Below are 19,780 nucleotides of genomic sequence, written 5' to 3' on the forward strand. Positions count from 1 at the left end.
AACAGTTCCCAGCAGACGTAAACAAACTCATAGCCAGTCATCTTGGCGCACGCGCAATACATGTAAAAAATTGCTTTGCACAGGTATGTCAGCGTTTTCCAAAACTTTAGTTTTTACTGTCAGCAGAACAACTGCAAAACAGAGTTTTCAAAAATCTCCAACTTGGAAGGCGTTTTTGAAAACCTACGTTTTCAGTGACCTAAAATATCCACATACGTGTGGACAGGGCATGAGTCTTTAGGTGGGAGCTTTTCAAACTTCTACGCCTGATGGATATTTCTCTTCTTCTTTTTTTTGCTGCCACAAAAATAAGAGAACAAAGGGACTGAACCATGCTATAACATTTTGAAAATTCATAACCAAAACACATTCAGCTTATGTTGGCTTAATCAACTGATTAAACCACAGAACTGTAATTAGGTTGTATTTGACTTTGACACTATCAGCAAACTTTCATATTATCATGATATGATACAATAACTGTATCCAAAATATTCATTCTGATATTTAAAACAGGAATGTGGGTTTAAATAAAATATGTTTTTTTTCAGTTCATGTTGAAACAGAAGCCCACTACAGCTGTAAGCCTTTGAAAATAAAGCCCAGTCCGGTACAGCCAGATAACTTTGTGATTTAGAGACCGAAAAGAATATGTTTCTGCTCCAGCAAGACAGAGAGCTGCAAAGTGAGCCAAAGATTGATGAGATGAAACTCTTCCGGCCATTCTCTATTGTCTTCTCCTGGCCGCGTGTGTATTTCTGTCTCCCTGTGGGCTTGTAGGAGGTTTCAGAAGATTTAGATGAGAAGGCAAGCTGTTGGAAACACCTCACTATCACACTCCCACTGGGTGCTCCATCAACAGCAACATTAATCTATATGCACTTCATCATCACATTACCTGAGGTGGTTCTTTCAATAGGAAGTACACTATGCAATGAGACATGGGGAGAATGAAAATGCTCTGATATGGATCTAAAGTTGATGGATGCTCCGCCATTTCAAGCACACCATTCTGAAGAGAGCAATCTGCAACATCGTGGATTTCATGCTTTACTTTCCTCACGTAAGACAGGGATGTCTTACGTGGGGAAAGTCCCCATTACCTGCAGATTTATAAGGATGGACTGCTGTTTACTCTGAACTATTTCACTACATGAACCTTGACTGACCGTGTGAGACCCCCTAGATCAAGGGCGTCAAACTCATTTCAGTTCAGGGGCCACATACAGCCCAAGTTGATCTTAAGTGGGCCGGACCAGTAAAATCATAACATAATAACCTATAAATAATGAGAACTCCAAATGTTTCCCTTTGTTTTAGCGCAAAAAGTACCAGTACATTCTGAAAATGTCCACATTTAAGGAACAATGTTTTTACAAAAACAGCTGTTGTATTTTTTGCAATAATGAGTCTCATAGTGGGGCAGAATATTTTACTCTGAAACCTGCTGCGAACACACCAAGCACACAGGTTACCCATTCACCTGACACAGAGTGTAATGTTTAGATCAAAAGAACAGATAGATTATAAAGTTGATTATTTTGGACCCCTCAGCTCCAGCAGGAACAGTTTGCTTGCTGGACAGTGTTATATGCAGGGGTGTAGTGCTAGTGTTAGTAGTAAGTGAATCATCTTATAGTGCTCTAAAAAGTGTTTATAAATGTCAAATGAATATGCAAAAAGCAAGTAATCTATTTTCTCACTTTGAGAAAAAAAGTCCCGGGTAACAAAGTGCCTTTCAGGTGCGCTCCGTCAGCACTGATTTTATGTGACCCCTAGAGGACAAATTTGAAATAGCAGTTAAGGCTGATTTATACTTCTGCGTTGAATCAACTGCATACCCTACGCCGGGGGTCCGTGTAGCTCCCGTACCTACACCGAGGCCTACGCACGTAGCTGACGTGCACCTCCTCCAAAATGTAACTCCCCGTAGAGCCGACGCGGACCGCAAGCTCTGTGATTGGTCCGCTCGGCGGCTTTGTCTTTCCCGCATTTACAACACTTCCGGGATCCCGGTCATCGGCCGCACATCGGCCGTGTATTTCATCTCCTCCTCTCTTTTCTTCATGTAATCATGTCTGTATGATAAACAGCAACATGTGTCAGCTGTAGATTAACATAACACGCTCTGAAACTCTGTGGAAAAGTAAACAGAGATCGTAGCGGGACCGGAAGCAGGCGGCCGGCTATCAGAGAGACCGCACTGCCCTCAGGTGTTTCGGCGGAGAATTGCTGCGCGACACAGACACACCGACGCACAAGTATGTGGGGCTCATGTCCGCGTCAGCCCCTGCTGCGTAGGGGAGACACAGAAGTATAAATCAGCCTTTAGTTTTATTGAAAAATGTCAGTTAATGTCTTCTCTGTAATTATAACCCTTCACAAAGTTGTTCTGCGGGCCGGATTGGAACCTCTGGTGAGCCGGTTTTGGCCCACGGGCCGCATGTTTGACACCTCTGCCCTACGTGGTAGAACACACATTTTGTTCAACAAAATTTGATTTTTATTGTCTGCAGATTTGAATCATCAGTGAAGTTACAGCACTGAGCATCATACATAACTGCTTACAATGCCTCTCTACGAGGGAAGACGCACTGCACTGTCTATTCAATTTAAAAATACCTACAACCCACCCGCTATTAACCCACATTTTCACTGACTAAACAGTTTGGGCCGTTACTGTTAGCCTACAACTTGTTAACAGTAACAGTCAAAATAACTGAAGCATTTCACTTACTTTTCTGGGTCATCCTGGGCAGATGTCTGGAAAAATTTTTGAGACGGTCCCTGTCTTCTCAGCGGTTCTTCAACGTATCAAACATCTTGCTTTGATCCAGCTTTCATCTGCTGCAAAAAGAAATAAAAAACTTAGAAATCCAAAGCAGTCTTTATCAAGTAATAAATCCAAGTCCAAGTCCTGTAGTGAGGCAGTAATGGCGGCTTGTTAACTTCCAGTAATTTCTTGGGAACCTCCATAGAGAAAACAGCAGGCCTTAGATTGTTCTAATTGACCAATCAGAATTAAGCACTCAACACAGCTGTGTAATGAAGTAGAGTGACAGGAGACAACTGTCAACCCAGCTTAGCATGTGAGTTATGACAAAAGAAAAGACAAAACCACATGGACTTTATACTCCGTGAATAGCACTCTTAAATAAAAAATATATCAGTCAGTACATTCCTGATCCATCTGAAGGTTTACAATTGTTTTACTGACAGTTTAAGAAAGTATCAAACTACTAAAGCAGCAAAAACAATCATACTTCTGCTCGTAACCTGCTCTATAGATCTTGTTACACCGGTCACCGTCATGCTGAAGGTTACATATTGGTTTGATGGGAACTTGTCCCTGTCGTACTGAACTCCACAGTCCTGTCCCCCTTTGATTCATGGGTTTGTGCCTGCTGTCACTTAAGTTTTACAGCTCAGTATTGGCAGGGTACTTTTTCACACATTCAGAGCTGTTTTAGGGCCTCTGTTTTTTTTTTCTCTGTCTCTCCCTCCTTTTTGCCTGGTCCATTCCTGCCAGCATGAATCAGCATCCCACTCTCTTTACCGATATACACGGTGATGCACGACAGGGCGAGAAAGCGGGAGATGAAGAGGTAACCTGCTGTCTACGCTCTTGCTCTCCACCATCAACAATCCCCACTCTGCCTCCACAGTTCCAGTGTTTGACCTTTTCTTCTCGCCTGTGAAGCAATGTGCAGGGCTGCGGAAAGCTGAGATGCTGAAACAGGTATGCTGCTGTGTGTGTCTGTGCTTGTACATTCACTCTGACCTGCTGTCTGGTTTTTAACTGCTGTGTAAATCTGAGCAGCATTTAATGGGTTGCTCACCCCTGATGCTCCTTCGACACATAACAGCAGTAGGACAACTCTGGTCAGTGTGCTTTGTGGCTCCCAACAGCATCCAAAAACTGAAAATAAATATCAGAATTTAGCCACTCAGCTGTACCAAAGCCTTGCTCATGAAGGGAAATCCCTACTCTGCAACTTGGTGCATTATATTTGGTAGAAAATTGCCCAAATGAAAGGAGCAGAAGAAGGAAAATTTGAGGAAACTACACATACACTAAAGATTTCATGGTTGCTGTGGCACAAACAGGGACTTAGCTTCATTTTAAAGCTAGGATTGGGATTGCCCATCTACATGATGTCATTAAATGATCCTTCACAAAAACAGCTTTTTTAACATGAAGAAAAAAACATATCAAAGATGTTATGAGGTAAATAACTATGCGTTTAAGGACTGTATCCCAACAGAAATGACTGCTTGTTTTTCATCTTTTTAAAAGACCAAATTTGCCAATCAAAAAAGGAGCGCCACCTGTAAGCTAGTTCAGGCAGACAACTCGAGATGCACTGATTTATACTGACACGTCATCCGCACTATAAGCTGATCTCAACATACTCTCATTTGGCGGTCTATTTAAGCTGCAAGTCTTCCTATCTTACTGTACCTGCCTCCTCCCCAGAATCCACCTGTAGGCTCCAAGGGGGGTTAGTCCTATCTCATTACTCCTCAAATTCTGCATATAAATCTGTAAAGAGTAATGAGGTTCACGGCAAACACAATACTGTATGCTGTAATCATAAGGCCATCGCCCTAAAGGTGACATTTCATGCTTTTTTCATCAATATATATTGGTCTAAGAGGTCCCCAAAACATGTCTTTAAAGTTTATGCTCAAAAAAACACTTTGAAATCAGATTTTGGCATGCCTGTAAACCCCTCTTCTTCAGTCCTCCTCAGAACACTCTGTTTTCCCTCTGACCACGCCCCCTCAGGAAGTGGGTGTGGCCTCAGCTCTCCAGCACGTTGATCTAATGTTTACATGTTGGCTGAATATACACGGCTGCTCAGAGATCACGTTACTTCAACCCTCTGAATCTGATCCATAATCTGATCCTGACAGAGAGGCGCCTGCAGCAGGACCTTTCTGAACGATTGGTCATAGATTTAGTGTTTCTTGTTGTTTTATTTATCACTATGTCGACGTGTGTCTTGGTACACAGCTACGAACATGTAGCTATGTGGCTATGCTAACTAGCGCTAGCACTTATCCATGATAAATAAAAATCATCCACTAGATCTTCAAATCTGCAGACGTGGGGAGTAAAACCGACCTCTGCCAGAAAGGCAGCGGGACCTTTTCTGAAGGATTAGTCACAGATTCTGTGTTTCTTGTTGTTTTATTTGTCAGTATGTCGACGTGTGTCTTGGTACACAGCTACAGCTACGACATGTAGCTATGTAGCTATGCTAACTAGCGCTAGCACTTATCCATGATAAATAAAAATCATCCACTAGATCTTCAAATCTGCAGACGTGGGGAGTAAAACCGACCTTTGTGTTTATTAAGACAGCCTACAACTAGCATGCCTCCCTCCTAAGCTCCTTGTTAGCACACATTTGTGCAGGTAATGAAAAACGGAGGGGGGATTCAGTATTATTTTATACAGTCTATGGGCTGAACAAGCTCCGAGCTCTGACTCCGTGACAGACCGGATATTGTTGTTACGTAACAAAAACACGGAAGTCTGAAACAGCTCGTTTCACACACATTTACAGAAAGGTGTAGAAATCAAAACAGGGGCAGAATGGATTTTTTTCATTCTCGGGGGGTTTGTAGACATAACAGGGATACATATTTCAGGTAGAGAACCATTAAAAAGTCAATTTTGCATGATATGTCACCTTTAAGGAGTAGTTATTTTAACCCAATTGAACCCGTACTCAAAAGTTGTATGTCGATGATTTGTGGAATCAGGACAGATGAACCCTGGGGCGCGACCTGGGATTTTTGGGTCCGTGAAAAACATCACATCGACACCTATCACTTTACTCAAGCTAATGCGCTAGTAATTTTTGGGACCCTGTCAGTCAGTGGCCCCTAGAATTATCCAAACTTTTCTCCCCCATATGGCACCCTAGGATAGACCCCATGGAAGGATACAAAATCATCCTTAGTATTTCTGCCTCCAAATGGTTGCCCCTGAGAGAAAGCTATTACGACTGCCAAAAATCCAGAATGTGGCGACACGGGACACAGCACAAGTGACAGACAAAATGATAGCTGTTTGCAGACCTGCCAACACTCCAAATCTCGGTGTGAGTCTCCCTCATTTTAACCCATTCTCCTGCTGTACTCCTGACTTGTAATTTCTCCTGATTGTCTTCCTTTTTCAAGTGGACAACAGTCAAATGGTTTTTCCATAACCTCTATGTGTGAGAAGACCTGGCAACCCACTTCAGCAGCTACAGGCATGCGCAAATCACTCTACCTTGCGTGTGTCATTCCTCACTGCAGCAGTTCACTCTCTCTCTCTCTCTCTCTCTCTCTCTCTCTCTCTCTCTCTCTCAACATTTTTTTTTTATGTTTTGTTATTTACACACCAATATAAATCTGTCCTGCAAATGCACTCCCATCCTGGAGAAATACAATAATTAATAGAGTCCCTAATGGTCACTTCATCAATTTCTCCCCATAGATGGATTACCGGTTTTGATTGGCTTAAGCAGAATCAAGTCTTTAGTAAATCTATATACAGTAAGAGGTAAGGCAACCAGACACATCTGCAAATATAACATGCACTTTTACTGATTTGTGTGTTTGCAGCTATCTGGGAATACATTTTTCAAAATTTAAATGAACAGCTCTTTTTTAGTCTCTTCTTCATACAAGCACATACATACAGCAGTGATTGGTGCAGTAATGTCCTGCCTAAAATCTCTATAGATAAAAGAGATTATAATAGGGTTAGCTGGTTGTTGCTCTCTCCTTTAGGGCTGTGTATTGTGTTCAAGCAGCTTTGTTTATAAGGGCAGAAATCATAACTCACAGAGGCCGAGAGGAGAAGTTTGAAAATGTTAAATCTACCCAGCATCACAGTGATGTAAAACTGCATGTGCACGGATCACTCAGTGAGCAGACAGAAAGTCAATTTTTACCGTCACTAATCAGAGAACGCGTGTGGGGAGGGGAGAAGGGGGAGGGGAAGCAGAGACCCCATGTGTGTGTGTGTCTGCACACTCTCTTGAAGAGAAGGCTGACCACTTGGCTGCCACTGCGGATCAATGAGCCCCCCCGTTAATGCCTTTAGCCTCAGCAGGACCATAACTTCTCTGGAGATCACATGTTGATCCCATAATTTCAATCTGGGGGTCACACAAGGGGTTCTTGTCAGTATAAAACAGATGGGTTAAAACGTGCATGTGCATGTGTATGTGTACACAAGTGCTCTGCAGCCAGGTGACAGCAAGTTTTAATCCTCAAACCACCAGAGAATAAAACAGCAAGGTCCCCTTCAACCAGCAGTGACCCGTCAGTAAGCTGCTTTTTTTGTGAGGCATAAAATCCCAGTAAACTTCAGCTGCTGAGCAAAAACACACAACAAGGCACCAGATGTCAGAAACACAGAACCAAAATCCCCGGTCCTCAAAGATTCCTCTCCTGCTGCACAGTGGTTGATTATTGAAACCTTTCACAGGTGGCTTTTCCAAAGCCACAAACAGAGAAGAGGGATTTCTCCCTGCTGGTCTTGTACAATAAAGAAAAAAAAAGAATGATTTTATTGTATGTTAATATGACATTTGAAGTACTATAAAAATGTATAAACTGTCCCCCAAAAATTAATAATGGAATAAGTATTAAAGATTTCAACTGTAAACACGTATGAAGAAAAAGAATGGATGGATGGATGGATGGATGGATGGATGGATGAATGGATGTATGGATGGATGAATGGATAATAGGATGGATGGATGGATGGATGGATGGATGGATGGATGGATGGATGGATGGATGGATGGATGGATGGATGGATGGATGGAAGACTGGTTGGTTGGATGGATGGATGGATGGATAGACGGGAGATGGGATCGGAGACTGGATAGATGGATGGATGGATGGATGGATGGATGGATGGATGGATGGATGGATGGATGGATGGATGGATGGATGGGAGACTGGATGGACGGGAGACTGGATGGATGGGAGACCAGTTGGATGGATGGATGGATGGATGGATGGATGGATGGATGGATGGGAGACTGGTTGGTTGGATGGATGGATGGATAGACGGGAGATGGGATCGGAGACTGGATAGATGGATGGATGGATGGATGGATGGATGGATGGATGGATGGGAGACTGGATGGACGGGAGACTGGATGGATGGGAGACCAGTTGGATGGATGGATGGATGGATGGATGGATGGATGGATGGATGGATGGATGGATGGATGGATGGATGGATGGATGGATGGATGGATGGATGGATGGATGGATGGATGGATGGGAGACTGGATGGATGGATAGGAGACTGGTTTAGATTGAGGGATAGATGGACGGATGGATGGATGCACAGATGGATAGATGTATGTATTTATTAATTGATTGATTGATTGATTGATTGATTGATTGATTGATTGATTGATTGATTGATTGATTGATTGATGGTTGACTGGATGATTGAATAGATGCACAGATGGATGATAGGATGGATAGATGTATCAAAGGATAGATGGGTGATTGCATGGATGGATGAATGATTTTATAGACAAATGGGCTGATGGATGTATGGAAGGATGCTGATATGCATCTACAACCCCCTACACTCCCATCCACACAGACTTATACAGATGTATTTATCTCATATGATGTTATCTGTGACCAGACACTCCAATAACTTAAAACCAAACCCTGCTTTTAGATTTCAGAAGCTTGAAATTACTTGGAAATGAATTTGGATGCCCATTGTTACTCAGTGTATTACTGTTAAATGTCATTTTAAAAATAAGTGAATATTGGGGACTTCTTTCGCAATGACCTGTGCAGACACAGTGAATCCATTGGAAGAAAGGATTCTTTTATTCAAGAATTTCTTACCATCCATGTATCCCGTAAGGCCTTTAATTCAGCATAAAGACCGACAATCTGAAGAGAGGAACAGAAACCCAGAGGTGGTCAAATGCTTATGTATGATATATGTCAGAGCGGCCTGTGTCTTATCAAACAATTAGCCGGGGGCTGAAAACGTCTATTGAAGGCTTTGCAGATATCATTCTGACTTATAGCATCAGAATGAGCACTTGAGGGCAGAGAGGTGGTGACTTTATTTTTTATCAAATATGACTGCTGTAGAGAGGTAAAACAGATCTGAGGAGGAGCTTGAGGAAGGGTTTACAGCTAAAAGAATCAGACATCTATGTGGAGAGACAGAGAGAAGATTAAACACACACAATGACAAGCAGCTCAGACACACAGGTGACATATACATACACATCTATTAAAGGCATGTTAACATTTGGATCAGCAGCTGAGTCTGGGTTTGTATAATTAATATTCCACTGGGACTCTTATTCTGGTAATTAGGAGCTGAAACTCCACAGGACTCCCTTAATGAAAAGTCAGTCCCAATGCTGATGAAAGATTGATCATCTCCTACTTTATCAACCATGTTATCCAGCAGGTTTTCCTTGGTTTGCCCTTTAAAAATGTGACCTGCTCACAAAGTGCATACTGGGAGCACATGTTTGTCCTTGTTAGATTTCCTCACAGAGCAGAAAAGAGTGTCTGGGCCTTGAACACCAGGGCAGAGGGGGAAGTAGAGGGAGAGGTGAAAAATGTCCCTTGTCATAAGACACTCAATCCTGCCTCGTTTGTGTTGACATATTAAAGCAGGGAGCGGAGGGGTGCCATAAATACAGCAACCATATCCTGACCCAACACTGCTAACCTTTGACCTTTCCTGAATCTATAGCGGGGGGAAAAAACACAAGGTAGAGGAGGGGCAGAAAGCAGGAAGCCAACAGAACAAGAAGTTGTAGTTTTAATAGTTCTTTATAGATTCATGGAGATTTGCAGAAATTAAATCAAACCAGAGCCAGTGTTCTTTTTTTTTGTATGATGAATCAGAACAGTCTTTAAAACAGGTGAGACTGCTTTTGATGATTTATAACAGTAAGTAAAAGATTGGTGTTGACTAGTGTTGTAGTCAAGACCACATTAACCGAGACCAAGACAAGACCAATACATTTAGGGGCCGAGACCGAGTCGAGACCAAGACCAAGGCAGGGCGAGACCGAGACAAGACCAAGACCATATATATAAATGAAATATCATCATGAGAGTAAACAAAATAAGAGACTTCTGATTATTTTGTTTAACTTTGCTTTAAATACAATTGACAGCAACAAACAAGATTTGGTTTTGTATTTGTTGCCTTTCTTTTGACTCCTTAAGTATTGTTTGGTCATCGTAAGTTTAACTTTTGCTTTAGATTAGATGTAAAACTCTGTTTTCTGTTGCCTGTGATCCCCCTAAGGGGTAGGAGGTCGTACAGTAATGACAGGGACACATCAGTCGTGGTCTCCACCGGTCTTGATATAAAATACGGAGTCCGCCCAGTCCGAGACAAGGCCGAGTAAAAATGCTTTTGATTCCGAGACAAGACTGACGCCTTAAATAAGTGGTCTCGAGACCAAGACCGGTCTGGAGTACCGGAACACTAGTTGTAGACTGATATAATTGTAGGTATGATTGCGTATTTTAAGCTCTTGATATTTTTGTCTGTTTTATGTTTTTTTTAGGTTCAGGTTGCTTTATTTGTACTCGTAGGTAAACTTGTTTTGCAGCCAGTGAGATGTTAGGTCAATGCAGAGTTACAAGATAGATGTCAGACAGAACAAACTACTTAATGTGCAAAACATACAAAAATATACTAAAACTAATCTAACACTAAAAATGGTAAAATGAATAGACATGATAAAATGATAAAAGTGCTAAAGGTTCCATTTAAAACACATATCAGAAAACAGTCAACCAATAAAAACAATGGAATCACATGAATAAAAAATAAGACAACCTGGGCTCAAGTCTTGAAATTGGGGGCTGACTCTGTGAGGAAATACACGCTATTGCTTGTTCAGCTCAGTAATAGCAGCAGGAACAAAGCTTTTCTTGTGACGCTGTGTCCTGCACCTTGGAACTAAAAAACGTCGTCCAGAGTGAAGAAGCTGGAAATGTGCACAGTGCAGAGGGTGTGAGGCATTATTTAAAATAGAGGTGGCTATCCGCTGTAACTGATTAGTGTACAGGGATGCTGGGTATGCCTGTGGCTCACCAATCAACTTGCTTGACCATTTAACAATCTGGTTTAATGAGTTCCTTTCCTTCAGAGATATTTGACCAAACCATGAGACTAAAGAAAAGGACACAACAGATTTGATAAAAGCATTGTAGAACATGGTCATGATTGTTCGATCAATGTGAAAGAATGCCAGTTTCCTCAAACAATGCAGACGCTGGTGGTATCAATGTGATGAAGCAACTAAAATATCTATTTAATCACAGGCTTTGTGATGAGTATATCATAATTAATGGGGGAGGCTTACAGTATGACCCTATTTCTAGAAGGTTAATGTTTTTATTTTACTTTATTCTAAACCTTATTGAGTTTTCTTTTACAAACTGCCTTAATCTGCCTCAATCATCTTGCGACCCCACTCCCACACAAACATATAGGCAACACACACATATTAACACAGACACAGACACATGGACCTACTCGCACCTTGCCCTACCCTGTGTCTGTCTTCCCCCGCTAAGTGCACACCTGCCATGGGAGGAGGTGGTGTTGGCAGAGGACCTGAGGGAGTGTGTGTTGAGGGTGGGGGTGTGACCACCAGGCCCGCCCCCACCACCAGGTTGCCTCAATCAAATGTGTCAATAAAATTCCTGCTTGTGCAGAGTGTTGTTGTACACACACCCTTTGAATCACATTGTGGGCTTTCATGTCACAGAAAGATTTAAATTTGAAGTAGTTGTGTATTGTGAATGTGTATCTTGATAATAGACAACCTGGCAACTTTGTTACATACCAACAAAAATACACAAGCTGCATGCATCAGTTTTGGCTATATGGCATTTCTATATTTGGTTGTTGGGCCCTGGGAGAAACAACAAAATGATAGGGGGAAGTAGATGGCTTTGAAATACAGGAGAAACTAAGGAAAAAGAAGATTCAGTTGATCATACTGCAATTACTGCAAAGAAGAAAAGAGAGGACACATCTGAGGAGGTAGAATGCACGGCCGATTTACAGCAATGCCATAAATATTGCAAATGCAGTAAATAAAATGCTACCCAGTGGACCAATCCAGCCTGCTGTCTGCATTGTTTTGATGCGTAGCTACTTTTTTAAGGGGATGCTCGTCAAGCTGTGTCTGGGCTTCTGTGTATGTACAGGGCTATATGAACCTCTGATGTATGCTACTGAGCAGACCTGACAGTTATGGGAAGGATAGAGTCTGAGTGCAGACTTTATTAATCAATCACGGATGATGATGTTCTCTTAAATGGATGACATAATGTAAACTAAAAGACAGTAAACTCCATAAAAGGTAGCTCTGATGACATTTGCACATCTGCTGTGGATAGCTATATACGATCAGTGACCTGTGATATCACACTGCAGTTAATCTGCATAAATGTCTTGAACGTATTTTATTTTCTGTGATTAATTTGTCAAAACTAACGGGTCATTTTGACAGCCATTGCTTTAATGTACAAGCTTCTCCAAACTGATGGTCTCAGGAGGGGAAATAAAAGTAGCCTGGCTGATAAATTGGATGATTGACATCTGTTCTGTGCAGGAAACAAGAAGGGACTGCAGCCAATGACAGCACTACAACAACATCAAAATAAACACCAGGAAAAAGATGTCTGTATTGTTGTAGATGGCACTTCTTCAATTGTACACTAGGTCAATTAATTGGTGGCGATTAGTGTCAATTTCTATCATGATTACTTGATTGAATTTACAATTTGAGGTTTGAAATTAAATTAAGTTAAACTTTTGCAGCGTTAAAAAAAAACAGATTTGATTTGCATCAGCAGAAGTTGATGTTTGTTCTGCGGTCCAGCCGGGCAAGAGCTGATTTGGGAATGTTCACTGTCTCAATTAATGGAGGTTGTTATAAATCAATGAGAGCTGAAGTGGTTTTGAATAGTGTTTTGCTTTTGTATGTATCATTCAAGCTTTTCAAAATATTAAGAATGTAAGAGAAGGAAAAAGAACTGGCACTGTCTGATACCGTCTTATCAATAGACATATTTCCACAATTAAATCCAGATTTATGTGCTTAAGAGCAAGCAAATTAATTGATTTGGAAGGAGCAGTACTAACTCTTACTTTTCTAAAAACTTTGTTTACGGCGTGACAGTGAATTCTAATCAGAAATGGGAGCTAGTAGTAGTATGAACACTAATCCGGATTACACCAATAAATTTTATTCTGTCAGGTGGTGTGAAATTGCATGAGCCTCACAACTCCCAGACCACAAGATTAAGGGCCCCGACACACCAAAACAACTTCCAAGAACTATCCCAGACAAAGAAGAAATTGATGCGTTGGCTCTCATTGCCCCACATCTTATAATAAAAGTTGCGCTTGAATACACCACAAAAGATAGAGCGGAGAGGCAACTGTCGAGCAACGACGCTCTGAGCCTGCATAAGAAGAAAGAAGTAACAAGATGTATTTGTAACAAAGTTTTTAAAGTCGGTAGTTTTATATGTGTTTTGTATCAATGCTTTGGTTAAGGCAGGCTGAAAGAACGCACACAGCATTGATATGTGATGCAAGAGCATTTAAATTCAGTTGTTTTTTTAAAAAAAGCAAAGAACCTTGGATAACACTGACAGGAAAAATTTGCAAAAACTGCACCTAAGCTAAATGCCTGCAGCTACAGTTACACTCCTACATTGAAGATTTCAAAAGTAAATAAACTGTGTGCCAGAAACATCTAAAGGGACTCACTACATATCTGGGAAATTCATCATACTGTACCATCTGATTTTTTGCACCAAAATAAATTTAAGAATAAACATCTTCCTACTAACGCCACAGGTACACCACCTATCAGTCATTAGTGAACCCTCCTGTTATGTTTGTTTCTCTGGAACAGCAATAATGCTCCTGGGGCAATTTGACCCGGGGCATATTTCATTATCCAAAAGTTTCAGAACCCCAAAAAATCTGAATACACATTTTTTTTTAAATCTAATTTTTAACTCCATTACTAACCATTAAAATCAAGATTTAGTCCATTGGTGTTCTTTAATTCTCACAGATCATGGTTCAATGAGGATAACTCACTTGTTTATCATTAAAAAAATAATGTTGAAACTTTTTTTAATGTACATTGGAAAGCCCTACATATAAATACAATATTTTTACATGACATTGATTTTTGTTTATTATTATTTTTTTTATTTAGATTTTTATGCTGCATTTAGCTGGTTTGGAAGGCATATATTACCTAAAATAGACTTTAAAAAGGGTAAATTTGACCCACAACATAACAGGAGGGTAGGTAACTAGGTAGCAGCAGTCAAAATGTGTGTAATTAGAAACCTACACAACCTGAAGTATACTTATTGAACAGAAAGCCCTGGCAAACTTCACCACTTTTCATTAAATACAACCAAAACAAGCAGGGAGTGACTTATTTTCAAAAAAGTATTTTTATCTCCTCAGTTTCTGGGCAAGGTAACATGAAAAATGTTAAACCCACAGCTGTGAAGAGGTGTGATTTACAAGCCAAGGGATAAGGAGCTGTGATATTCTCTGAATCATTAGTATTTGTATATTTATTACAACTTGGTGGATGAGTGTTATGGCTCACATTGGTGACTGGCCAGAACAGACTTTTAAAGTTTACTGGATTAATTACTGGGTTTGTGTTTATTGGTTGTATTTTTGAAATGACAACATGCACTGCCTGTCTCCTCTTGAGCTCCAATGTCGTACTGCTGTGTTCCAGGTTAAATATTGGGAATCTGACAAATCATTATAGCTGTATCACTTTAAATCCATCATCAACAAGTAAACCAACACACAGTGATAATCCTTGAAGACACTGATCCAGCTGTCAAGGTAACCAAAAATATGTATTTTACAACGTATTATATAATTGAATGTTACGTTAGCATCAGCCCACAGTAGCTAACAACACAGTTAATAACCCACAAGCTACAGCTAACAGGCAATTCCTAACTTAGTACAAGAATAGTTCATTTCACCTAAGCAATCTAATGTTGTAATTTGAGAAGAAAATAAATTAGCAAAAGTGTGCTATTGAGATATAGCACAGCTTTACTATAAGTTTCTGTGTAGGTAATCTGTGTAATAAAATATGAAATGTGTAAGCTAACAGGCTAATGGTAATAATAGCTAGAAAGTGGAAGAACGCTAACAATAAGATTATTGTGGTGTTATATGTTAAGTTAAGAAAGTTATAAAGAAGTAGCTAACAGCTAAAATTTATATTATCTAGGAAGTGGTTGTATGCTAATACTAACAGTCCAGTGTTTTACAATAGAGTAGGATTCTTAGCTAATGTTAATGTTAACTTGGGAACAATGTTAACTATAGGGTTGCCAACTGTCCTGTATTAGCCGGGACATCCTGTATATTGGGCTAAATTGGTTTGTTTCATACAGGACCTCAATTGTCCCGTATATTGACTATTAACTCTTGTAAATACAGCAGACTGAACTCTACAGATCCTAGGTCAGATAAAACGGCAGTGGCAGATCATGTGCCAATCACACCGCCTGCCATCCAATCACAGGCCCCCTCACACGCATCAGTTGTATCCAGCGCAAATGCACAAAGTCTTGCAAAAAAGTGTGCAGAGGATTTTCTCTCTGGTGACCATTAAATGGTCAGACTCAAGAAACAGATGCAGCACAGAACTGATCAAAAATGAACTTCTAATATCTGTAAACTGTGACTTGTCATGTAAGGACTTCTCTATGGCTGTGCAAAAGGACAAAAGACTGCTTGAGTCAGTCAAGAGCAGCAAAAAGTATACATGGAGAAAGTACATTTGGTGAGTCATACTCCTCTTTTGCATTTCATTTTTCTTTTGCCTTTTTTTTATGTAAAGAAATTGTGGTTTCTTTGAGGTTTATTCATACAAAGTTACATAATGATACAGTAAGGATTAAAGGGAATATAAACACTTTCTACATTTCTAGTTGAATCAGAATCAGAATACACACTGAATTTACACATCATGCTCACACCACCATGGCACTGTGCACCTGTCCCTTATTTAGTAGTGACAAAGTTGGTAACCCTAGTTAACTAGGATGTGGATTATAGCTACTATAAACTGTTAACTGACTGTAAGTTATTGAATAATGTTGTTTCACTTTGAATAACAATATAATGTCACCCCAAACGCACTGTGAAGCGGTACTGACTTGTCCTTCTGTCAATTTTGCACAGCTTACAACGAGGAACAAGATATCACAACAAAATATGTAGACCCCTTCCTGAGTGTGATTTTTGGAGAAAGTGAATTTGTAACTATGGTGAATCCACTTTTTATGTATTCACTAACATTTCAAATGTATCTGATTAACAGATTTAAATTTTTTAAAAAGTCACAGTGGTCAAGGATCCTCATTGATATGCATATCTGACAAAGAAGCCTTGAGGGTAGTCTACACTAAAGAGAACTTGAATCTTTGTGAAAACAACTAAAGAGATTGCTTTGGACAGTAACACAGCAAGTTTGTACTTGATGCTGGAGGGAATGTTCTCTCTTTGGATAGTGAACATTTTCCACCCATCATTTTTGCAGTTTGCTCAAATTACTTTTTCCTTCTCTCCTTCTCTCACCATTTACTCTCCACAACACACAGTTTATTTTCCCCCGTCTCGGTGCTCAACATTTTCTTTCTTATTGCTCACTCATTCTCTGCTGTGTACTCTGACTCTCTTTCTCTATCTCTATCATATTTTTTCTGAATCAATTGCTTTCTTTCCACCATATAGAAAAGTGTATACTTGAGACCAAATAATGACAGATGTTTGTGTGTGTGAAGTGTGAGGTATCAGCCTGTAACTCTGTGGGAGGCACAGGAGGTGGAAATGGTTTGTTGGAGACAGGGGGGCATTCACCACAGTCACTGATAATCCCACAGCAGAGCTTTCATAGAGCCAGTCAGAAGTGAAAATGGGCGAAGGATATGGACGGCTGGAGGGTGAGAAAAAAAGGGGCAGAAAAGAGTGAATCTAGTCCAAGAAAAACCGCAAAGGTTATGCCCAGAAATCAATTTGAGGACAGATTTATTGTAAAATAGTTGTTACAAAATGGAAAACCTGGTGACAGTTTGATCCTTTCTATCATTTCATCATCCAGGAGACTACATAGGAAAGAGAGAACTTATCTTTGAGTGTCAAACATTGTATGCATCTCTCTAGCTGAAATGCTATCTGATTCCTATCTTGTAGATTGAATCACATGTATAACCATGTCAGGGAAGCCACACTCCCAAGTCCACTGTAAGATCATGAGCACCAGATATACAACAGGGTACAGATACTGTAAGAAAAAGACTTTGCTAGGTTCATTCCAAGTTTTGTTTGTATGAAGTGTTAAATATTCGGGTTTGCTTGTGCTGCTGCTTGCTAATAGTAGCATCACAGCACCGGTTACGTGCAAGCGGCAACCTCCAGTCTTTAAATATGAAGCCCATACGGAAGTGCTCAAAACTGCAGTTCAGCGAGCCTCTGCTTGAGGCTGGCTGCAGAAACACCAGAAACCACATACACAACCATTCAAAAAAGAAATTATTTGCAGCAATAATAAACATGCATACAGTCTGGTTCAAAGAACAGCTCAGGTCTGAATAGCTCATTTCTCTATCGGCACACACTGTACATGGAGTGAATTTTTTTATAACTCATTATGTTTGAAGATATTAAACTTACTACTTTTGCCAAAATAAGGGCATAGCTAACTTGATGGACAGGCAGGCACCCTGTAGCTGTTTGTGAAAAGGCTAAAAGCCTGCTTCTTTACCTCACACTGGCTAGGACAAAGTAAGGTTGTGTTCAGCATTTCCAATATGGCACCCACCAATGATTGGCTTGAAAGCAGCACTTCAGGATGTCACTAATACTACGTCCATTTTTTTGCAGTCTGTGGTTTCGCCATGGCTTTTCACCAGATGACATTAGCCCTGAAAACCACTGTTTTACGCAGCGACAGGCGGATAAACTGTTGGAATGTTTTCCTTCCTTCTATGGGCGGCAGCAGCTCAGTCCAGAGGGGTTTGGCTTGGCAACCAGAGGGTCGCCGGTTCAAGTCCAAGCATGGATGAAGTTTGGCAAGTGGACTGGTGGCTACAGAGGTGCTGGTTCACTTGCCTGGGCACTGTTGAGGCGCCCTTGAGCAATGCACTGACCCCCAACTGCTGGGGATGCGCTGGTTGTTGGCAGCATCCTCACTCTGACATCTCTCCCTAAGTGCATGTTTGTGCAAATTGTATGTATAAACACCAAACTGTGCGTGTAGCATGTACAAAAAATAACAAGTGGAAAAATTGAATTTTCCCCCTGGGGATTAATAAAGTACGTTTGTTTCTTTCACATTAAGTCCACACGACTTAATTACTGATGTATAGAACTTTAGATCACTTTGTGGTTTTCAGACATTTAGTTGTTTACTCTTTGAAAGCAACCCAAAGCTAACTGGCAAGCCACCTTTAAGGTCGATGGCAGTCCTGTAAGACTGAAAATGGTGAGCAGAAAAAACTCTGTAACAGAACTTTAGAACCAGGACATGGACCGGTTCATATCACATTCTACCGATCTGTGTGCTGCAGAGCGATGTACTCGGATCATTAACAATAACCGATCCGGATCAGTGAATCTTTAAACCCTGGTTACGCAGTGTTATTGTGGTTTTGGGTTGTCAGACTGTTTGAATAAAATGATATGGGAGTCTCAGAGGGGTTGTACTCTTTGTTTTAGAGAGGAGCAGCCCTTTTAGGTTACATGTGAGGTATTTAGTCAGGTGCTATATTTACATTGAGTGGGGAATATGTTGCCTTATACATGCTTCAATAGAGAGCTATGGAATATAAAGCTGCTCAGGCAGAGGGCTCAAAACTTTGTCTAAAACGGGCCTCTTTCCATGATACTGTCCTGTGTCTGTGACCAGATGGGAGTGGAGTGAAAATGGGTTTAGGGGCTGTGCGTGGTCATGTGCTATGGAGAGTGCCATGTGAGAGATGGTTCTGTTATTGAGATCTGAGAGGGTAGTACAATATGGTTATTCTTTTCTTGTTCCACTGTTATAAAACAGCGCCAAATGAGCAGATAGAGGATTTTGTTCCTTCATTGCCCTACTTTGAGTGAAATCCATGATTTAATAATCAGCAGAATTTGCCAGTTTAGGAAAAACTTGCTCTTATTGATTAAAATATGATAACTAAAAATCTTTTCAGGATTAGTTCTGATTTTCATTGACTAAAACTAAAGTAAAACTAAAGAAGGCAAAAAGGGCTACAACGTGATTAAAATTAATTGGCCTTTTCATCGAAACATTAAGACAAAATCTAAATAGCTGCCAAAATTAACACTGTAGACAACGGACAATGAAAAATTAATAGATAAATAAATAAAATAGAAAGGTTGCAAATGTCAATTTTAGACTTAGACATAGCTATGGCCATCTGTGTTTCTCTGAAATGTTACATCAGCACAACACTCATACAATAAAGCCTGGTTTTACTCCTGCATTGATGCTATGCTGTCGCCTTGCTGTAGCAGCCAACGCTGTTGTTAGCACTACATACTTTTGCATCCGAGTGTTCCTTGTCACCCTGCAATACTCTGCCTTAAGGTTAGTTGGCGGTGCGATTTCCATGCTAGTGTACAATCAGTTGGAGCAGTTGATCATACTGCAATTAT

The 19,780-nt window shown here is 40.5% G+C and overlaps 1 protein-coding gene across 1 annotated transcript in view; it reads right to left on the reverse strand.

Annotated features, from left to right (window-relative positions):
* il1rapl1a (interleukin 1 receptor accessory protein-like 1a) overlaps positions 1 to 19,780 on the reverse strand; it is a 479,938-nt gene that overhangs the window by 341,963 nt on the left and 118,195 nt on the right. Inside the window, exon 4 of the mRNA XM_034693768.1 lies at positions 2,738 to 2,847. Within this exon, the coding sequence (XP_034549659.1) occupies positions 2,738 to 2,750 (13 nt within the window). The 5' untranslated portion in view covers positions 2,751 to 2,847. The remainder of the gene's footprint in view (positions 1 to 2,737; positions 2,848 to 19,780) is intronic.

Source organism: Notolabrus celidotus, chromosome 10 (genome assembly GCF_009762535.1).
Source record: "Notolabrus celidotus isolate fNotCel1 chromosome 10, fNotCel1.pri, whole genome shotgun sequence".
In the NCBI taxonomy this organism is placed as follows: Eukaryota; Metazoa; Chordata; class Actinopteri; order Labriformes; family Labridae; genus Notolabrus; species Notolabrus celidotus.